The 23,099-nt window shown below is 32.0% G+C and overlaps 1 protein-coding gene across 1 annotated transcript in view; it reads right to left on the bottom strand.

Annotated features, from left to right (window-relative positions):
• The window catches only part of LOC148280514 (uncharacterized), an 88,323-nt gene extending 69,211 nt beyond the window's left edge, over positions 1-19,112 (bottom strand). Inside the window, exons 1-2 of the mRNA XM_088228260.1 lie at positions 19,084-19,112; positions 13,232-13,455 (exon numbers count right to left, since the gene is read on the bottom strand). Of these exons, the coding sequence (XP_088084386.1) occupies positions 13,232-13,455; positions 19,084-19,112 (253 nt within the window). The remainder of the gene's footprint in view (positions 1-13,231; positions 13,456-19,083) is intronic.
• Positions 19,113-23,099: the final 3,987 nt, after the last annotated feature.

The following is a 23,099-nucleotide window of genomic DNA, read 5'->3' as shown; positions in this document are numbered from 1 at the left end:
TGTCAGATTTCCGCTCACTCCGTACTCCAATAGCACCTTCCATATTTTTTCTCTGTCAACTCTATCAAACGCTTTTTGCAGATCGACAAATGCACAGAAAAGTTTTTGGTTTTTAGCAAGAAATTTCAACAAATAATAGTGGCACAATTATCATCATGCCATTGTATTTCTGTACACACCGGTTTAGTGAATGAACTTCAAGTTGTGTAGGTATGTACTTGATTTTGTGAATTAATCAACTCATACGCGGACGTGGGTGTAACTGTCCTCCTGTTAAAACGAGTTTTAAAAATTGTACCATTTTTATTCGCGGGGTGCGAGATATAGTTCCATTTATAAAAATATACTTTTTAAACTACTTGGTTGATTAATTTTAACATTAAAATGATTAGTAATCAGTTGAAGTGTAAATTAATATAAATGTCGAGGGCTTTGAAAGGGGTAACTCGAGGGCGTATTTTAAGGATTTCTGCAATCGTATAGCCTTCATGTTATACTGAAATTTGTTGCCAGTTTGCAAACTAAGGTTTAATTAATCTCAACAAGGAAATAAAAGCTTTAAGTACTTAGCTTCCATCTGATTAATACCAAAACCTTCCGTCAAACTAAATGTAAATCAAATACCTTTTTAGTCGTTGTTTACGATTTAAATTAAAATAAATTAACTAGGAACTTCCCGCGGAAAGAACTTTGTTGTATTTTTTTGTTGCATATATAATATATTTATTTCCAGGAAATCAATAAAGCGCAAGATCATTTAAACACGATTATGGAGTGTCCTCTCGTAAGGTGAGTCTCAATCTAACTAGGTAGTTTTATGATGGTGGTATAGAAGGAAATTTTAGCATTAATTAAAGGCTCTCATTGGCTAGTTGAATTAATCACATTAAACACCGCGTAAAATTCACTGCTCTGCCTACAATTCATCAATCATTTCATTAGTCAATGTTGATGGGAAGATTATATAAAAAAATATCACCTCGCCTGAAAACGCTTCTATTTTAAAAAAATTTTTGAACGGTTAGTATAAAAAATTATAACAACAGTTAATAACAGTTAATAGTGGGAAATAGTGGAATAGTGACAGCTTTAAATACTAGGAAGTTCATATAACTGAGAATGGAAGCATGCAAAAAAGCTCTCAACCCATATAAAAATTGCTGGAGCAACTTTTAATATGGTGGGTGTTGTCTGAAACTCTTGTCTTTATTCGGTCAAAACGAAATACCGATTATTCAACTCTTGTAAAATGCCTGTACTCCTCCCATATATGTGTGAATCTTAGCACCTTACCAAAGCTCAGAACAACAAACTTCTGAGTTTTGAGAGTAAGTGCTTAAGGAGAATATTATGCATAAGGTAGTTAAATTTTATAACTAATATTGAAGTCCGAGAACGGACCCAGCAACCTCCTATAACGAGCGTCTTGAGGATGCGGCGGTAGACCTGGCTTGAACGTGTGCTGCGCATGCCTCAGGAGAACCTAAACCCGAGTTGCCTGTTCTTTAAACCTGCGGGCTCACGCCGTCGTGGAAGGCCGTCGATGACGATCTTTCGAGTTTTTTTAGCGGAACTAAGGGGCGCTGGATTGACGCAAGAGGAGGCGAGCGTGCTGGCTGGTCTTCTGGAGACCACTGATGACGTCCACATGCTCCATTTGGGAGCGGATGTGAAAAAGAAGAAGTTTATAGTGGTGATGAAAAAATACGTTTTTAAGAAACTGTTATTTTAAAACAGTTATTCTTCGAAAACAGTTCCACAACAAAATAAACTGTTACTGGGTTAACAAATGAAACAACTATTTTTCAGAAATAGTTGTAGCTGTCTCATAAGAAAATGAAAATGCCACTGTAAAGATAAATTAGTAAGGGTAGCAACGGGGATCGATAATAATTGTTAAATTGATCTTTTCTTTTCTAAAATGTTCTTTATCTCCATGAAATGAAATCCTGTAATTTGTTTATAAAAACTTGGATAAACTCAAAAAATTGTAAATCCGTTTTTTTTCCTCAAAAACTCTTTCAAACATAAAAATACAAAATGTATAGTTTTAGTTCAACCTGTTTTTAGTGTACATATCGTATACAAACGAACGCAAAAAGGTCAACTGAAGGAGACATGAAATATGCAAATACATACACTGTCTCCAACCCTTAAATTCCATGCGTGATTCTAGATAAGTTATGCTATACGGTCCACTTTCCCATATAAACAGAGATGGAACTCCACTGAACATTCTACTTAATTGGAATCAGGACAGACGGGAAAATAGGCCTTCAGATTGAATGCGTATGCAATTCATCATTATGTTATATCAGTTCAGCAACTTATATTATTCCATCTTTTATTTTCTACTGGTTCTCTTGCTTTATATTAGGTAGAATATATGAAATGTGATGTGTTGCAAAAAATCTTTTAATTTAATTTAATTTTATAAGATAATTCAACAAAGATACATACCAAATACCATAAAAACCATTGAAAGGATTGAAAATGTTCAAAAAATTTTTTTGAAATACCTAGATTATAAAAACAATAAAAGGCTTTACACTTACAGCCAATCTGCTAAACAAAATTGATTTTTTACCCTTGAAAATAGACGCACTTTATCTAAATTATGCTATTTACATCAATTATTAAATAATAAAGTAGACTTATCTTAATGTCCCCTTTGGCATGACAAGAAATAGATATTTATTCCATCTACCAGTCTGTAGTACTAACAATGCACAACACTCTTTCCTCTATCGTTCTTGCTCAAACTATAATGCTTTTTTTTCATATAACATGCCCCTTAATTTATTTAAAATAAATTAAGACTCATTCTTTCCAGCTGCGATACGCTCCCACTTGCTATTTAATGATGCTCACGCTGACACTCACCTGAACACTTACTCCCACACAAATACACACAAACACACCGCTACACTTTATCTCATATAAATACATACAACACACCCTTTTGCTGTACCATAATAACAAATGTGTGATTTTTATTTAGAAACTTCGCTGGTCTGTCTTCAAACCGTATCTTTTTTATAATTTTTATTATTATTATTATTATTATTTTTATTACTGGTTGACTGTTTGTTTTTATAAAATAAATAACAAATAACAAATAACCAAAAAATGTGCAATTTGTAGATATGTACTACTACTACTACTACTACTACTACTACTACCATCACGCCATTTCACCGTAGGGGTAGGCAGAGAGAATGGACCGCCACACACGTCTATCCTGGCATACAATCCTAGCCTCTTCCACATTCATACATCTTGTCATACATTCCCTTCTGTCTGCTTTTGACATGACCGGACTTAAGATTTTGGTTTATCTGATCATGCCACGTCTTCCTTGGTCGTCCTCGTCTAACGTTGCCGTTCATTTTTGCCATATATACTTGTTTTACCATTCTCTCGTCGTCCATTCGTTCTACGTGTCCAAACCATCTCAGAGACCCTTTCTTAATCTTATCAATTATACTTGTCTCAGATTTACACTCTCGCCTGATTTCATCATTCGTAACCCTGTCATACATTGATTTCCCACACATTCGTCTAAGAGATCGCATTTCAACCGCGTTCACTCGGCTTTCATCCTTCCTCTGCCAGTTCCATGTTTCACTTTCATACATAAGTGTTGGGACTAAAACTCCGTTGTGCACTGCCAGTTTAGCTTCGATTAACATATTTTTATTAGAAATTACTGTGCTTAGTGCTCCGTTCATTTTGTTGCCCGCATTCACTCTTCTTTCAACATCTTTTTCCACTCTTCCATCTCTTGAAAACATGCTTCCCAGATGCACAAATTCTTCTACTTGCTCGAGACATTCGTTGTTTACATTTATTATGCAGTCAGTAACCTCACTATCCCTTTCAAATACCATCACTTTTGACTTCCTCATCGCCAATTCGCTCTCCAGGCATACATCATACATTATAGAGACTATTTGCTGCAAATCAGCTTTGCTGCTTGCTAACAGAACTGCATCGTCAGCATACAACAAGCAGCTTACTGAAAAGTTATCCATTTTTGCTCCAATACCCATGCATTCTATCTCTTTCATACAGTTGTCCATGTATAGATTAAACAACCATGGTGACATTACACATCCCTGTTTCACGCCTTTTGAGATCGCAAACCAAGATGTAAATCCAAGTGAATATGGAAAAAAAAAAAAAAAAAAAAAAAAAAAATCCCTCATTAACTCTTATACACGCTGAACACTTGTAGATATGTGTCGATATATTTCCACATCCATAAATCTACACAGAAAACTTGGCTTTTGACTAAGTGTGACGAACAAATATTTCTCACACAAAATATGTTGTACACGTCTAGGTACTTGTAGAATATTCAATTTTTTAAATGAAAACTTTTGGTGGGTTTTTATTGAATTTTAAAAAAAAATACAAGTAAAACTTATATCCACAAACTTTGAACAACCAGTGACCGGTTTCATCACTTTCGCGACATCTTGTGGTCCTGTGGCTAGTGTCTCGGACTCACGGATCAAAGGTCCGTGGTTCGAACCCTACTCTACCCCAATTCGATTCACATTTTTCTAATGGTGAGTTATACAACTCGTTAAAAATGTCCAAAACTAATTGTTTGGGTAAATAAAAAAAAAACAAATATTTGTTTTAAAAAAAAACTTTCAATCGAGGTTTATGACATCGAAATTCAGAAATAAAATTACTAGTTTTTTACAAAAAAATAAATTTTATTAGTATGAGCGAAACTAATTAAACATTATTTTTTATATGGAGGGAGTGTTTTCACAGATGACATTATTGTTTCTGCGAATAATTTCAATTGGAGAAGTACTTTTAATTATTTTGTTAACTTAGACGACACAATTATTTTTTCTACAAATTATCAATTTAAGAATACCTTAATAACTTATTGGGTGTTTTTAATGACACGAGTCTCGAAGATGTCGCGAAAGCGACGAAACCTGTTACTGGTTAATCCAAATTTAATGACATAAGTGGGTATCACCTGTCTTTTATCTCTACAGCTTGCCCACCACATACCGCACACCGCATCTGAGGACATAAGTCTCCTTGGCGGTGCCCACATACACGGAAAAGTAGCTCGTTGCCGAACGAGAAAAACTGTCCGAAGGAGCTCTCCGTAATCTGGTATCCTTAGCATCTTTGTGCTGAATGAAGGTAATCCAGAAGTACATAATATTCACTTCATTGGGTTGAGAAAAGAGAAAAGTGAGTTTTTCGCTCTCAGAGATTAAATTGATTGGACATGATCAATTTGCCGAAATGATCACAAAACTTTTCAAAAGGCTTGAAATTCTTTTTGGAAGCCACCAGATCTATACATCCAACTGGACCTATAACAGGTCCATGAATAGTAACGAAAAGCTCCATTCCATCATAGAGAGGGGGAAAAGGGCAAGACCACAGAATATGTTCAGAAGACTGATTAGGATATCCGCAGCAGCACAAAGGGGATCAATTATATAATAAACAAATGATTTCTCATTAAATTTACTGCGTAGTCCAGTGGTTAAAGATAATCCAAGAAGATTTAAAGCGCTGACAGATTAAAGAAAAATAAGATATGTAACACTCCCCGAATGCGAAAATTCCCATCGCAATTGCTAAGCATCAAAAATAGCATTTAGATACATTTTGTAACATTTGATTGAGCCATTCGTTCAGAAAAACACTTTGAGTATTTTTAAACTTTGACAAATGATTGATAATGAGTATATTTTCTTACTCATGCCCAAACGCTCAATCCTGTCCAACGTGTATTTAGTCGTTCTTTAACCGCCAGCCGAGTTTTAAAGTGAGCTTGACAATTAATTTGAAACCGAAATGCTTTGTTGAGTCGTGAAAGCATGTAAAAACCGTTCGAATAAATAAAAAAAAAACGTCTAACTTTTCATTAGTAAGTAGGTATATAGGTACTTGTTTATGATTGATTTCTAAAAGTTAAAATAATTCAGTTTTAAATATTGAATTTAAGTAGGTATCCAGGTATTTGTTAATGGTTAAATTCCAAATCTGTTAATAATACATTTAAAAATAAATAATTCTTTTTGCAAATGTCAAACTCTGTTTTATTACCAACAGTGGTGCATTTTGTGTAAGAATCCGTTTTTCAAAAATGTATCAAATGTCAGTTTAAATTATTTATGCATTTCTAAAAATCCATTAAAAATGAGTAAATAAGTAGAAATTAAGAAAATTTAAGGAAATTAATCAATTGAGTATGCATTTAAAATAATTCTTGCTCGTAAACGTTAAAATACATTTTTTTTTATTAGACAAAAAAACAACATCCTCCGAGTTTTTTAATGTATGCATTTTAGTTGAATCCCACCCTGGAAAACCAAGGAAAAACACATGTCATACATGCTTCTAATTTTTTTTCCACTCAACAAAATATTGAAGATGTTATTATTTATAAACCTTGAGAAAATGAGAAAATTTTGCAATGAGAAAATTTTGCAAAAAAACACACGTAAATCTGTAAAGCCATTTTCGAGTTTTTGTGAGACTTATAATGGCGATTAACTTATAATAAATACCTTATATAGATAGACAGAAGAAGTAAAAAGCAACTATTCCACCTAGAATAAATACACCAAAAATAGCCGTCATTATTTTTCAATAAGTTTGACAAACAAATTCGACGTAGATATCAAAAAGGAAATTTGAAATTGCCAAGAAATTTTGTCAACTGTACAAACTTAAAAGCTTTATTTCTAATACCATAATATTATACCTAATATAGTAGACACTAGTAACGACATTCGTGTTTCAATATTAACAAGCATATAAGCGCATGCGCACGACTTATTTAGGCTCTAAATGTCAAACGTATACCTGTTGACTTAAGTCTAGAGAGAAAGCTTTGAAAGCTCTGCCCTTGTTAAGATGTTATATACATTATCCGAGCTTTCATCTCCCACTAATCTTGTATTGTGTAAATTTAATTGGTGGCTTATTTGAACTTGCCTACGTCACAATTCTGGAATAATTTGAGAGATTCGGGATAATTAAAGTACCTACGTATCTAGCATAATGATAATTAATTAAAACCAATTGTTCTTCCAACGCTGAATAATTAGGGATTTAGGATTGTCTTAGAACAAATTAATATGTGATCAGTCATATCACTTCACTATTTTGAGAATCACACTGGCTAAGTTTTTCACAGTGGGTGGAATACAAACTCTGTTGGCTCATGCATAAGTCCAGTAGCGGCGTTAGGGTAGGGCGCCAGATATAAAGGGGCGCTGCAGGCGCCCCATTTTATCCACTCGCTCATCGAGCGAGTCCAACTAACTAGTAAATTTCATAAATCTAGCGAAAAACTCGTTATAGTGGCCCACGATGAAACTATAACTACTCCAAAAAAGTCATTTGAAGTTGAATTTTTCAGCCTTTTGGACACTACCTTAAAATCTTAAAATCTTGGTTCCATATGAAAAAGATTCCGGAAAAACTAGACCTTCTCAAACTCTGTAGTGATTTTCAATTGAAATTAACAGTAGATTCTAAATCCGATATAGATGGCTGTATGTTGTGTGATGAACTCATAAGTCTAATATCATTTTTGCCTGATCAGAATGTCGTTAATCCTGTCATTGTTTTGAATTTTATCAAAGATCGTAACTTCCAAGAACTGTACCCAAATTTATGAATAGCGTTACAAATATTGATCACTATACCTACCTGTAACGATTACTAGTGGGGAAAGGAGTTTTTTTAAGCTGAAACTGATAAAAACGTATCCACGATCGACAATATCTCAATCTAGATTCACAAACTTGGCATCTTTGTCAATCGAAAATGAAATTGTGGAAAACATAAATTTAAGTACGTATAAAAGAGTTCATTGAAACAAAGGCTAGAAAAGTAAAATTTTATTAGTATTTTTTTAATAAATGGTTATTTCATTATAAATCTTGCCTTCTTTTTAGTATGGATCTGAAGGGGTGGAAGATAGGGGGTGCCGTAAAAATCCCGCCCAGGGCGTTGGTAGTGCTAAAACCAGCCCTGTATAAGTCATCACACAACCAGCTAACAGACGATTTACTCTTATTTCAGACACATCCAGCGATTCAAAAATTGATTATACCTAAACGCAACCAGAGTACTGAATTTAAAGGTTAGTTGGAAAAAACTGCCATATTATGGCAATAAACTGGCTATTAACAATAAGAGGCATATCCAGAAAGTAATAGTACTGTTTGGCTCTCGTGCTTTGAGATTTTTTTTCCTAAAGTTGGAAGCACTAATTGTTAGCGGGGGGTCTCTTGAACATAACGAGCACGGGCGATCTTCGTTAGTACCAAAACTTGCCTTGTGGTGTTCGTTTCCGTGAAAGATGTTTATAAGAAATCCCACCAAGTGCAAGGTGCGCGCTGTCATAAGGTTCCTTCTTGCGAAAGGAAAAACTCCGACTGAAATTTTTGCACGAATCAAAACTGTTTATGGTGAAGGTGATATGCTATGGTGGGAGAGTTCTATGAGGAGAGCATCCAAAGCATGGCTTGTGCCACGGCTTACAACCTGAGTGATATACGTACAAACAATATACTGCATTTTTTCAAATACATTTTTTTAAAAATACAAAAATTGAGTACTCTTACTTTCTAGATATGGCTCGTATATATATATATCAAGGGCCTGCGGTGGGGTTTTCGATTAGGGAAGCAATTAATAAATAAGTAACCGGTGCATAATAATATACACCGCTCTTGAGAAATTTAAGACAAACTAAATATTATACACATATAATTAGAAATAATAACAATAATTTTACATATCTAGTAATAAAATGTAATAACAAATCAACCAACTTTCCTATTATATATACTTTAAAACTGCGATGTATTTTGTGGCATTTTATTTCATTTTACTAAAATGCAGTGAAACCAAAATAGATATTATCGTATTAAAAAACAAGTCTTTCAACGAAAAAGAATTGGTCATTATTTGAACCGGAAAAATCAACATATATGTGGAAGATTATAAACTTTTTTCTTATAAAAAATCAACATTCCATTGATGTATTGTTGGAATTAGATTCTACATTTTATTTTGTATTCCTACTCCGCCACAAAATAATAATTATAATATTTTGTTCAACGTAACCAAAATACTAAAATTGCATCTGTGCTGTGCGGCAGCGGCGCGGCGTTGCGTTCGCATCGCATCTAAACTACATGAAAAATAATGTATTGGTATGTTTCGATTGCTTCCGTTCCGTAGTGAGAATTGAAGTCTGCGCCTTCATTCGGACTGCGCGTTCAGTACGGCGCTGGAACGGAATTTCGAATTTGCTTCCATCGCGATCGTTCTTTAAATCGATACCCAGCCAGCCAGTAGCAAATACACGCCGATTAGGCGATTAGTACGCGCATGACAGCGCTGGTAAATGAACGTATTGGGAAGTTATGTTGCTTTTAAACATTTTTTAAAAGGCGGTATTAAAATTTCTCTGCAATTTATCGTGATTATCAATAAAATTATTAAGATATTATTTGTTTAAAGTAATATTAATGTAAAATATTATGCCTGATAATGAATTCATTTAACATGCTATTTTATAAATATTATTTGGCTAAATTTAGGGAAACCAATGGTTCCATGCGTTCTATGAACGGACCGCGCATGATATATATGTTTATATATGTCAATGTAAAATACATATTTGACCAGCCTGAAGATTCTTATTAGAGGGTGAAAGCGCTAATTGATCAAATAAATAAGTGGAAGTGCACCAAGTATTTTTAATTGGTAACTTATATGTTAATATAAGTTGTTACATCATATGTATAAAATTTTAGTTTGTGTGAGAGTTGATAATAGTACTTTCCCCAGTTGGAGATTAAACTAATAATGAGCTGACGCGGTTGTTCTGACTGGCGTTACCATGCCCTGTGGCCTCTTTATAGGCCGCGTTCCGTTGTTATTAGCGTTTCTATGGCGGGGATGAAGTTAATGCAGTCCAGGATGTTGCTCTTATGTGAAAAGATGTCTTGTGTGCAATACTGTTGCTCTTGCAGAATATCATGAATAAAAAATGTTCAGTTGCTTCTTTGGTCGTTGCTCTTATTTCAGGTAAAAAGGTGTGCTATCGATCATTGGACTTTGATCCCTACATATATTGTATACAAGAAGTTAAATAAATTCTGTAAACGCACATTCGCAGTATGCCCTGGCATGGAGTATCTCTCAGCAGATGTGTGAAATTATGACGGTAAATTGATGTTTCAGAAAAAAAAATTAAACCATCCAGGGCCCGTATTCCAAACGCAATTATAGCGCGGTTTAGCGCATTTTAACGTTCTAAATACGCATCATAGCGCGCTGTAAATGCGTTTGGAATACCAGCCCAGGGCCCCGATTACAATGGGAAGTTAGCATTTATCTTCAATTTTATATACAAAGTAAAATGAAGTTTTCTGTATGGAAAGCAGAGTAAGCATACATTTTTTCATTTTAAACATGTTCAATTACAAGTTACCGATAAAGGTATTTTAAATGTTCATGCAAATAGACTAATTTTCGTACACAAATATTGATTTTTCTTTCTAGATAGTCAAAGATAACTCCCTTTGTAGTCGGGGCTCTGCGGTGATATTCTGGATCTTCTCTATCCCCTAGAGATAAATAAATTTTGATTCATATAATGGCCACACTGATCCAAATATGCAAATGTTAATTGAGACCATTATTGCGACCCTAAGCATTATCCAAAAAACTTATTAGGTTGAATTGACTAAACCGAATTCGTTTTTTTTACCGTTTTTGAAGCAGTTTTATACACCATTTGACGTTTAATCATCAGTGTGGCCATTATATAAAGCAAATACAAATCTTATATAGGGGGTAGAGAAGATCTAGAATAACACCCCCTTTCTCTGAATAGTTTAACTAAATTTGCAAAATATGATTAGAGAATGAGTTGTTATTCGGAAAAAAAAAGAAAATCACTTTGTGAAGTGCCTATAAGGTATTATAATACTAAAGCGGCGCCATATAACTTTTACATACCAATAATAAAAATAAAAGGGAAAAATCACATACTACGATTACCGATAACAATATATGAAATGGATTGAGAATAATTAATTGTATTTTCAAAATCAATATGGATATTGTGGAGAAATGTTTTCATACATAAATTAAAAAAAGAACTTAAAAAAAAAATACGTCGCTAAAAAAACACAACATGTTAAGGCCACTTGACAGTTTTGACGTCAAGATTCGTGACAATGTTCTAATCAAATTCAAATGGCAGGAACAAATAAACATAAATCGTGACGTATTAGGGCGTGGCTAATGGAATGACCGTTTTTGCGGGAATTCAAAATTACAAATTTAAAAATATTATTTATGCTATTAATAATTAGCAAAACATTTTTATTTTATTTGATAGTATTTGAAAGATCTTCATTATTTTAAAAATGATTTTAAAAAACCTGATATTTCCTTATTAATATTATTCTAAACAGGTTCTTATAATGAATTAAAATGATTTAAAAATAAAAAAAAGATTAACAGGTTTTAATTCGTTTTTGACCAGTAGAATTATTACTCTTATTTTTAATAAATATATATTCATAAAAATTAATTGTACTAAATGAAGAACAACCACACACTTTCTATTATCACAAACCCAACACACACGATATCACCCAAGAAAGAAACATATTGATAACAGTGACCGTGAAAACTTTCGCATGTATTTATTATAAAATAAATTGATTGGTGGTCAGTTTAGGTCTAGAAAACTATTCCGCTTGTAAACGTTGTAATGCGGATAGGAATTTATTCGCAGTAAAAACTCGAATTTTATATAAATGATAAAATCAGATGATAGACAGTAAAATGTTCGATAAATTTAACGAAATAGATATATTTACCAAAAATATTAAATATATCAAAACTGCCATAGGTAATAAATTGTTTTTGTCCGCATCCTCCCCTCCGTTGCTCTCTATCCCTGAACATATATAAGTTTTATAGTGAGAAGATCTTTTAATATAATTATGTATCCCCGTACTGCGGGCCAACTGTTTGTGACACCTGATTTTTATACACACGCACCCTCTCCCTCATTCATTCCCACACGCACATGTATCCTCTCCCTCATTCATTCACGCATACACACATTCACATACACATGAATACAAACGTCACACAAATACAATCACTAAACTTCTTTTCTTATATATTATGTGTCATTATATTTACAGTGGATTTTTTTACTTGGCTTTAGTATTGTTAAGATTTTTCTAATTATTTTGTTTTTATTTATTTTTATTTTGTTTATTAAGAAAAACAACAGCAATACAAAGAAATATACACAACATAATAAAAAAAACATAAAATAAAGCCAAATCAGTTTTTCACATAAATACAATTATAAAAATCCAGTTCAGTTAAATATAATTTATAGAAGTGCATGTGTGCGAGTTTTTTTTTGTGTGTGAGGATGCGTGTGTAAAAAAGTGGAGTGTGGTTTTGGTAGGTATGTGAATATGTGTGTGATTGTATATGGGTGTGAGGGTAGGTTTAAGGACAGGGTAAGTGTGTATTTGATATGAGTGAATAGAAACAATTTAAAATTATAATGTAAAAATATAAATATATTTTTTTTTATAACGAAACATAATTTTTTTCAAATAACAGTTTTTTAATTTTGGTTTTAAAAGTGAGTTTACTGTAATTAAATATGTCTATGTTATTGAAAAATAAATTATAATTACGCGTCAAGCGAATCAGAGGAGAGTTCTGAGCATAGTTGGTGCGAACTGTGGGTACATGGAAAAGAGATAGATTCGTGTGACGGGTGCGGTAGCCAGGTACGTTAAGGGCCAACTCAGAAACCAGAACAGGACTATCAAGACGTCCATTAAGAATGTCATGTAAAATACCCATATCTAATAACAAATGACGATCCTCAAGACTAAGTATATTATGTTTATGACAAGAAGTTTTATAATTAAGGTCCGTAAATCTGGATCTCCAATTGAGATGTCTCAAAAATGTTTATGTAATAGCTGTAAAAATCCCAAATAAAATAAAATAAAATAAAATAAAATAAAATAAATAAAATCGAATTACGCATATGGAGCATAAAAATTAATCCCAAAAAGGATTTATTTTGTTTATCAATATAAACGAATTTCTATTGTGAATAAATAAATATAAAAAAGTGAAATAAAAAAAGACTACTTACCGTTTTCCATTGTCAATGTCGCTTTAAACCCCGTGTAATGATGAGAGTAATCAGATATGAATCTCAGGTGTAACCTGGGCCCCTTCGACACGTGCCTTAGAAGCTTCAGCCTTGAGCTCCAATCTCCACACAGTCTCCGTTTGGGTTCTGATGATGCTTCTATGGGGAGGGACGTGAGGTTGGAAGATGGTGGCTCCCAGATCTCGAGGAAGTCGTAACTACAACTGAAAAAAACAATGAATTAGCGGAGAGCGTAAAAATGTTTAGTATACTTTAATGAAAACAGTTTTTGCTACCGTTCGCGTAGAAGTAATTTAGGAAAGAATAATAAAGATGTTAAAATGTAGGCAGAATGGTGAATGTTACACAGTGTGTAAAGTGGCCACTCAAACCAGGCTTCTACATTCCCTTCTCTAAAATGTTCTTCATCTCTGTTGTAACATGTTAATAAGAGCAGCTTCCTAAGGGGTTGAATCTAGTCCGTATCACAGAAATTTGGACAAACTCAAAATATTGTTGTGGTAAGTTATGACGCGTCTTAACCTTTTGAATCAATGGCTACTAAAAATCCATAAAAAGGAAATCGATTGTTGAAAAGTCTGCCTCGTAGGGTAGTGGTTAGTGTGTTCACCAACTATGCTTGATGTTCTGGGTTCAATCCTTGGAATAGTTAACATGGAATATTTGTTAATAAGGTGGTCTTAAACTGCAATATTTCACTGTTCCTCGATTGTCACCGAAGGCGGAGGCGTAAAACCGATCACCTTATCTTTCTGTAACACATGATTTAAATACACTGTATGTTATTTTCCAAAATAGTGCCTTATGTACCATCAGGTGTGGAATAAGGTTTCATAATGATGAAGATGCAACTAGCAGGGAGAACAACGTGTTCTTTAATTATGCGTTGGTGACTCATTCTGCTTTCGTTGAACACTCTGTAATACGACTTAAAAAATAATCTCTGTCTCTGTTCAAATTGTTTTTGTCTATTGATATATTCATAACCTGAGAAAGATGCAAACTGCATTTATAACTTGAATTATAAATGCAGTTGATGGGGTACTGTAAGCTCGTAATATTTTAACAAGCTTGTCCGACAGTAAAGTTACAAAGTGCAACCATCGTTATTAATGCAGTGCAAAAGCTATTGGAAGCTTTTGCCTTGCAAACTACAAACTTGGACTAACTAGAAACGTTATGAAACTGGAAACGTAAGCCGCTTACTAACTTGAAACTTACGACCAACTTGTGTTGCGATTACGGCCCTTAATTATTGCCACAATTTTGTAATTATACTTCCTCCCATCCATTTGAAACTATCCATATTTATTTTTTCTACCTATGATCCTTGTGAGAATACATTTATTTTTATTTTTAATACAATAAAGTAAAACGAGGCTTGCTCAGAGCCATGTATATTTTATATACCCAAATTTTTTTAATTCTATTTTTACTGATAATATTTCATTGATTCCATACATTAAAAAAAAAAATATTTTAAAAAACATGCACTATCCTGGATTCAAACTAAAGATATGAATTTTTTTTTCTTTGATGTATTTTGTTGCTTTTTAATAATTGATTTTTTTTGTGTTTTTTAAAAATATTTTTTATTTCCTTTTTTAATAACTATAAAAAAAATATCATTTTATATTTTACAGAATATTTAATTTTTTCTTTTTTATGCTACACAAAAATATTATAACTGAGCAAAAATTCATTAACATTTTATTGTATACCCACGAACAGGCCATTCCTTTGTGGGATTTTTGTTTACTATTTTTACGGTGGCCGGAGGGTGAGAATTAAAATAAAATACTTATTTTTCACCCCGAATTAAAAAAAGTACAATGTAAACAAATATAATATGCCAGCAATGAGCAACATTATTTGAAAATGAGTAAGGCGTTAAGAAGGAAGATGTCAAAAATAATCAATTCTTTTAATTTCTATGATTGACTTGCTTTATCTATGGTTCATTTTGTTTGTTTTGGTTTTGGATTTGTAAACAGAATAACGAGGCTACAAACGGATAGTCATATTTTTTCGTAGTGACAGTTAGTTGACCGGCAATCGATCACGCTACTTTTTATCTCAAAAAAAAAATGTTCCACCGGGAAAATTATTATTGATAAACGATTAAACTAACTAATTACTTAACTATTTTTTCTCTAATACAATGCGAGTGAAGTCGCGAGTAAAAGCGAGTATATTATGGGCCTTACTTATAAACTTGGCATAAAGTTACGCCTAGGTATAGTGGTAGAATACGGGTGGAAATACCATCCTTATTAAAGTAGTTGAATATGGATGGTATTCCTATCCTTATTAAATACTATACCTAGGCTTAACTTTATACCGTATTTATTAAAAAAATCGGAAAAAAAACTTTATTTCGAGTGTTTACTGAGTTTTAATTGATTTATTTTCATTTTATGGTGTCCTTATTTGTATATGAATGTTTTTTAAGATTCGTTATTAAAAAAAACAATATGATACAAAAAAAAAGAATCAAGGCAACCTAAAACGACCTGTTCTATAAAAAACTAATATTTTTCATGAGTTTTACGAAAGAGATAGCTGAGTCTATCGCATCGCAACATACTCATTGATAAGTTGGAACGATTACAAAATGCATTTATACGTTATATCTTTGATCTTCGCAAATTCGACCACAAAACCGGATACCGCACGCAACTACACTGGCTCAATATCTGTTATAGAAGAAAAACTCACATTCTATCACCTCTTCACAATACTTTGAATAATCCCACTTCGCCCGTTTATCTGATAGAGCTCTTCCAACTTCTATCACAACATGGCCTATCTCTTCGTTATAGTAACGAGAGAACCCTTTTAATACACATTCACCGCTCTATTTTTTTTGTTCCTCTTTCACGCGAATCGAGATGGTGGAATAATCTACCCACTAATCCCGGAGATGCCTTCTTCATAAATCAAGATTGTAATGTCAGTATCTATATATTTTATTTATTTTATTTTTCTTAATTCTTTCCTTCCCGCCCACCCTTCCTCTCTCCATAGTAAAGCGTAGATTTTTAGTTAATTTTTTTTTCAAATTTTGTACAAAATTCTAAGATTCCCCCCATGATAATAAATTCCTAAAATATGTCCAAATACTTCTTATTTTCTCAAATTGAAGGATTTGGGTAGGTAGGGAGAAATTGCCTAAGAGCAATGTGACCGCCCTTATATCTATTTTACAACATTACTTCGCATCATTCCGACAGAAACAATATTACTGTCAATCAAACTCTACATTTCATCCAAAAAACTATGCAAATATCTGTGACCATGACAAATAAATACAGGAAATTAAGAAAAAACACGCAAAAGTGCCTTTCCTGTCATACTTCGTGCGCTTGTTACAGGCATTTTATTAAAAAATGTCTTTATAATCACATATAAAACACGGTAAATTATAGGCACGGTTAATGCATAAAACTAACAGAAAGTATTTTTTTTTTAAAACTTACATACCAATAATAACGTTTTAAAAGTGAATACGAGTAATATATGTAATAAAATATAAAAATAAAATATAAATTATTGTATTAGTATTTTGTTTTTGGCAACTGAAGGGAAAAAAATAATCTACTGTCTTGCAGAATAGGGAGGGCTATGAGAGTAATTTTAAGAAAAAATAGATACACTAGGATAAGGCTGATGCTGAAACAAACAAAAATTATGACAATACGTCAACTGATATGTTTTAATGTAATCTTTTTTGTTCACAAAATGATTAATGGTTATACCCCAAAAGAGTTGACTAAAATGTTTTTTTCTTATAATTGTGAATACGGATATGTAAAAAGAAAATGAAGTAAGGCTGCCATTTTGTAAGAAGACAGATACAAAGAACTCGTTGATGCAAATGATGTTAGTTTTTAAAAGTAACTAAGTAGTTTTAACTTAAAGCCCGTTTACGATGTTTCATTATAATGATCATCCTAAACCTATTAAACTCACGCCCCTCCCTTGATCCCCTCCCTCTTTTTAAAACTATTTTTCTCACAACATAAAATATTTTCATAACCTAATCAGAGCATGTTATTTTTGGATTTGGACTAAGTTCTTTAAAACAAAAGCCATTTTCAGGAGAAGTGTACACGTTTCTATTTTATATAAGGAAAGAGAGCTTGCAAGACTGCTGAGAGGTATTGTATAGATTTAAGCGTGTTATCCAGATGTTTATTCAAATGTTTATCTAGTAATTTTTATTTTTAGTATTCTTTGAAAATATGCATGCTTCTTCTTTCTATATGTTGTATTCTAACTCAACACAGGGCTCTTGGCCTTATAGATTAAGGGATATGTTTTTTTTTGTAATTATATGTATCTTTTTATGATTGCATACATAAATATATCTTCTATTAAAATAGTTCTTGTACTAAACAAAATTTTTAAATTTTATAATTAGGAATAGAAGTTTTTGTACGAACAAAGTATGGATTGAAAGTACTTCTTAAGATTACGAATAATATTCGCATGTTTGTTCAGAGTCGACGAACATCTTAAATTATATATTTCCGTCTTCCTTATAAGTTATAAGTATTTTGTGTTTGATCCAGATATAAGCTGATGATATTTCTCCTGGCATCAATCCAAACATCTACTTACCACTTATGCAGAGTGAGTTCAAAGTATACAAGAAACACCATATCAGATATTCATGATACGAAGTGTAGGAAACACGAAACATCTAATAATACTATAAGGTTTGTTCGTGTAAAATATATCGACGCTGGAAAGGAAAAAGTTATTTAGCGACATTTAGCAACTTTACGGAAAAGCAAATTAAAGTTGTATTGTTTTTTTTTATTTATTAAAAAAATCTCATACACACGTTTTATTTTGTTTTGATTCTTACATATTTTTAATAAAATATTTTAAAAGGATACTCTATTATTATATATTTTTAAAAGAGCTTCAATTGGCTCTTTTGTAAAGTTGCTACACGTCACCGGGTAACTTTTTTCTTAAATAACTAAATAATTTGTAAATTCTAGAAATAAAAAAAGGAGTCAAACAAAAGTTTTCATAATTTAAATAATCAATTATACTTGAGTCTAAGACCTATTTGTAATATTTTCCCTATAAAGTCTAATCCTACCTTAAACACAATAACCCCCTCCCCTATTCTAACGTGGTAACTTAATAGCAATGAGGAAGTTTGGTGAATTTTTTTATTTTTTAATAGACTATTCATCTAAACCAAAAGTATTAAAACATATATATGTATAGTTTTATCAGCGCTATGATTTTTTAAAGTTTTGTGTTTCTGAAATTACTCCGTCTGTGACGTCTCAAGTTTTCTTCCGCTTCTTCTCGGTGAGTTCTGCCAATTGGTCTATTGACTTACCGTAAACCGGAAATCGTTCACAACTCTTTTAGCGTTTGTTGATTCATATAAACTAGTGACGTCGCTCAAAATAGTTCGTGTTTGTTAAAATATTTTTGTTTTTTTTTTATACATTTTCAAGAAATTTTGCGGTACAATTTACTGCTATGATTTTTACCACGCGTAATAAAATATTTTTGACATCCAATTTCTCGTAGGGCTGAACAAATAATTATTGGAATAATCGGTTAGTAAAATGAGTAAGAACGACCAAGTTCAATACAACATTGTATGAGATATAGCCTTAATTGTAGGTGATCTCGAAAGTGACTACTTATTTTGACATAAAATGGTCAAAAAGTGATAAAATAATAATATTTGAACCATTAGTGTGGCGTGGAATAATTTAAACTGAAGATATATAAAATCAACATAACTACTATTTAGTATAAAACAACATTTATTGATATTATTCCTAGCCGATTACCTTTCTTTCTTATTCTTCCCTTTACCCATCCTTATGGTACCTACCTTACATCAAGATAAAAGAAATACAAAATTGAAAGATTTGGATTTGGAACAAAACAAACAAAATTTTTACCATGACACTAAAATATTGCATAAAAATTCTTGAATTTGTCGCGCGTCGTTCTAAAAGTTATCATAAATTGTTACATTAAGGAAGGTCCATTTCCGTGTTCCTTTCCTTGCTTCAAATATTTTCGACCTTTTACAAAACTGATTGAAATTCGTTTTTTTGCTACAGTCCACTTTTCGTTAACACCCACTGATATTTTTTTATTTATTTTATTTTATTAACATAAACGGCAAATCTGCCTTTTACAAAAAAAAAATAATACTAACATATTTGGTATAATATTTTATTTTATTTTAAACATAAATTTCCTTTTACCCAAGATTTATAAAAAAAACAAACTTAAAAATTATACAAGATTTATATAAAAAATAATAAACATAAAAATTATACCACATATTCAATAAAAAGTTCAAACAATTCAAGAATGAATGTAAAAAACAATTCAAATTTAAAAATATTTTTAAGTAAAAAAACAAGAAAATTATAAGTACTATTTCATACAGCTGGGCAAAGTAAACAAAAAATTACATGTTGTGAAATGCATAAATAAATAAATATATTTACCATTCACCATCTTTCAAAAAATTCAAAAGGTTTGTTCTATAAGAACAATACCCTACCCAAAATATATCAGATACGTGGTTATAACTATTGCCGAGTTCAAATCTTCAGTTTTCTTCGAATGTATCATAATAATTTTCATGTAGCATAAAAAAAATATATTCTACAATTTCGCAAAACACTTCTAATGGAGAAGATATTTAAAAATTGGTTTGGCTTATTGACGAAACCCATTCTTCAACCATTACCCTAGACTTGATTCATAAATTTCAAGTGCTGTGATATAAAGGGGTTATTTTCTACATTTTTCATGAATTGAGACATTTTTCCTATTTAGTTTTTATTGTTAGTTCAAGAAACTGATTCTTAATAATAGCATTTCTCGAAGGAACATGTAAATTTAATGACCGTAACTGATATCGTCTGCTGAAGTTGAAATAGGACCAATCGTTCTGAATAAATTCAATTACTGTCTTCATCGCGAAAGACTGAGATTTCACAAGCATAAAATACGTAAAATATGGTAAAGATTGAATTTGAGATGACTTTCCTTGTGAATATACCTTTAAAAAGTAACAATTTTGGCTCCAGTAGAAAGGCTAATTTTAGCCAATTTTACAAGATATCACAAAATACAACGAAAACTGGCTAAATCAGCTTCTTCAAGAATTAAGTTTTTACATGGATATAAATTTATAGTTTCGCTATTTAGTACACTTTTGATTTTAAGTTCCTTTTGCTATACTAGTACAAAACATTAGCAATTTATCGTGTTAGTAAAGAAATGTTTTGGTTTTGTCCATTTTTCTTGTAGCAGATGTTTAAAAACTGACTTGATCAATATACAATTATGTAAAAAACGTTGAGGTATATAAGTATATTTAATTCTTTTTTCCGTAAAAGATATTCTCAGGATATATCTTAAAAAATATTTTTTATTTTTGTAAAGTAATACTGAAATACTTTATGTTTATTATGTAGATAAAAAGAAATGAGAAACATGTTACTAAAAAAAATAATGAAGTCAATTGAAACTTGATAAGAATACAATATTTGAGTTTGTCCGAATATTTGTAGACAAAAGACTGGATTTCACCCCCTCGGGAGTTATTAAGATAAACCAATTACAACAAGGATGGAGAACACCTTAGGAAAGGTAATATAGAAGTCTAGACATTTACAGGGCTTATAACCTGTTATTGGCTGGTTTAAGTGGCCACTTGACACACGGGTAACAATATTTTTCAGTCCCCGACAATTTTACTGAAAAATACCAAAACGTATGAATTTCAAGCCTCGGTGGAGGACGAAAAGTATTATGAAATATTTTTTACGTTGTGTGCAATCCCCAATTGCAACTTTATACACCCCTTTCTCTTTGATATCTAAAAAAAATAAAAAATCATACGTTAATGGCCCATTAAAAAACACATTCACGTAAATGCGTAAAAATTTAAAACCATCATGCCATGCATTTTAATAAGCAGCCCTTACATGCACTGATAAGTTATGAAAAAATTGTATGTTATGGGAGAAATAGTCAAAAAAAGAAAAGGAGGGAGAAGGGAGGGATGTGAATTTAATAGGTAGCATGACTATTACAATAGAAGATCATATAATGGACTATAATGAAAAGTTGTTTGAAATTTTACCATAGGAACATTATATTTTAAAGCTTTAGTAATATGAAATATTTTCACATTATTTACTCTTAACTTTAGTGTCCTAACGAAATGACAGGAACGTCTCAAAACCGGTAGACATAGAAAAGTTTGTAAGTGGTTATATACAAATATTAATTAACATTTAGCAAGTTAATTAAATTTAAGTTAGGTATATTATATTTAAAACATGCAAAATAATTTAGAACGACGATTGGGACGAACGAGGATTTCGACTAATTTCGACCAAAGTAAACAAACCAGCCGGCGTTTTTTAAAAATAGAAAATAAGAAATATTTGAGTTATTATGATTTACCCAAATATTTCATTTTGAGGGCCATTTTCAACGAGTTGTAAATAACTCACAATTAGAAAATGGGATCAAGTTGGGGTAGAGTGGGATCCGAACCACGGACCCTTGAGCCGTGAGTCCGAGGCACTAGCCACGGGACCACAACCCGATTAAAGTAAAAAAATAAATTATCATATGAATTTCTGACTACTCACACAACCAAAAATAAAAAGACGTACTTATTTAGAGATAGCGGTCATTAAAAAATAAATTCCGCGCTTTAATTTCAGTAGTTACGGAAATGAATAAATGTTATAGTTCGTGTATATTTGAATGAACACCCGGGTAGAAGGGGTTGAAAAAACAGGACTGCGTGTATCAGAATACGTTTGACCATTAAAGGGTAATTTACTGTTACTAGTTACTGCGGTAGTGTTGTTTTCCATACGGCTTGCCTTACATTTTAATTACTCCGACGCGCGACGCGCGACGTCATCCGCTTTCGTTGGAAGCTCCCCGCAATGGGAACCCATATAACTTGCATATTATTTACAAGTATAGATTGTCTACTGCAGATATTAAACGAAGGACGTATATTGCAAGTATTGTAGAATAATGAATCGTTGATGCAGTAACGAAATATTGAGAGGAAAGGCTTTGAAAATGCAAGAAATTGTTGGTGGGAATCTATAATATAACTAACTGACCCGACAGACGTTGTCCTGCCCGAACGTTGGTTCGCCTGCCATTGTCAATCTTGGAAAAATACTTTTCATTGATGAGTAGGTACCTAAGTAATTGTTAGTGATTAAATTCCATAATAAAAAATGGTTTATATTCAAATATTAAACCTACGTACTTTTTTATGGTTGAATTCCAAAACATAAAATATTTTTTTTTTCAAATATGGCATTCTTTTTGCAAACGTCAAACTCCAGTTTTCTCACCAACAGAGGGGTGTACTTATGTTGGAATACGATTCAAAAAAATGTATAGAATTTAATGTTATTTTAGTATTACCAAAAATCCAGTTAACATAAATAATTGGGTAGAAATTATAAGGAATTTAAAGAAAGAATCTGATTGAGATCCACAAAAAAACAAATGTTGTTTGTAAACAGTCAAAAACAAACAACATCTTTTCATTTTTTTGTAAATGCATTCTCCTCGAATGCAACCCTGGTAGATCGATGAATAAAACATTTATGCTCCTTACTTCTTTTTACATATTAGATTGATAATTTTAATACCTACGAACACGCACAGCGCAAAGATCTATATTTCTCTGAAAACCGCACTTAAATCGGTTAAGCCGTTCAGAAGGAGTTCAGTGACATCACACGTGGACTGGAATTGTAAACATAAAGATGATTGTATTCAACGTAGGCCC

The sequence above is a fragment of the Micrasema longulum genome, unplaced genomic scaffold (genome assembly GCF_059751315.1).
Source record: "Micrasema longulum isolate JH-2025_06_02 unplaced genomic scaffold, ASM5975131v1 h1tg000572l, whole genome shotgun sequence".
NCBI classification, from domain to species: Eukaryota; Metazoa; Arthropoda; class Insecta; order Trichoptera; family Brachycentridae; genus Micrasema; species Micrasema longulum.
The sequence above is the reverse complement of the archived record's forward strand: the minus strand, read 5'-3'. Positions and strand labels throughout refer to the sequence as shown.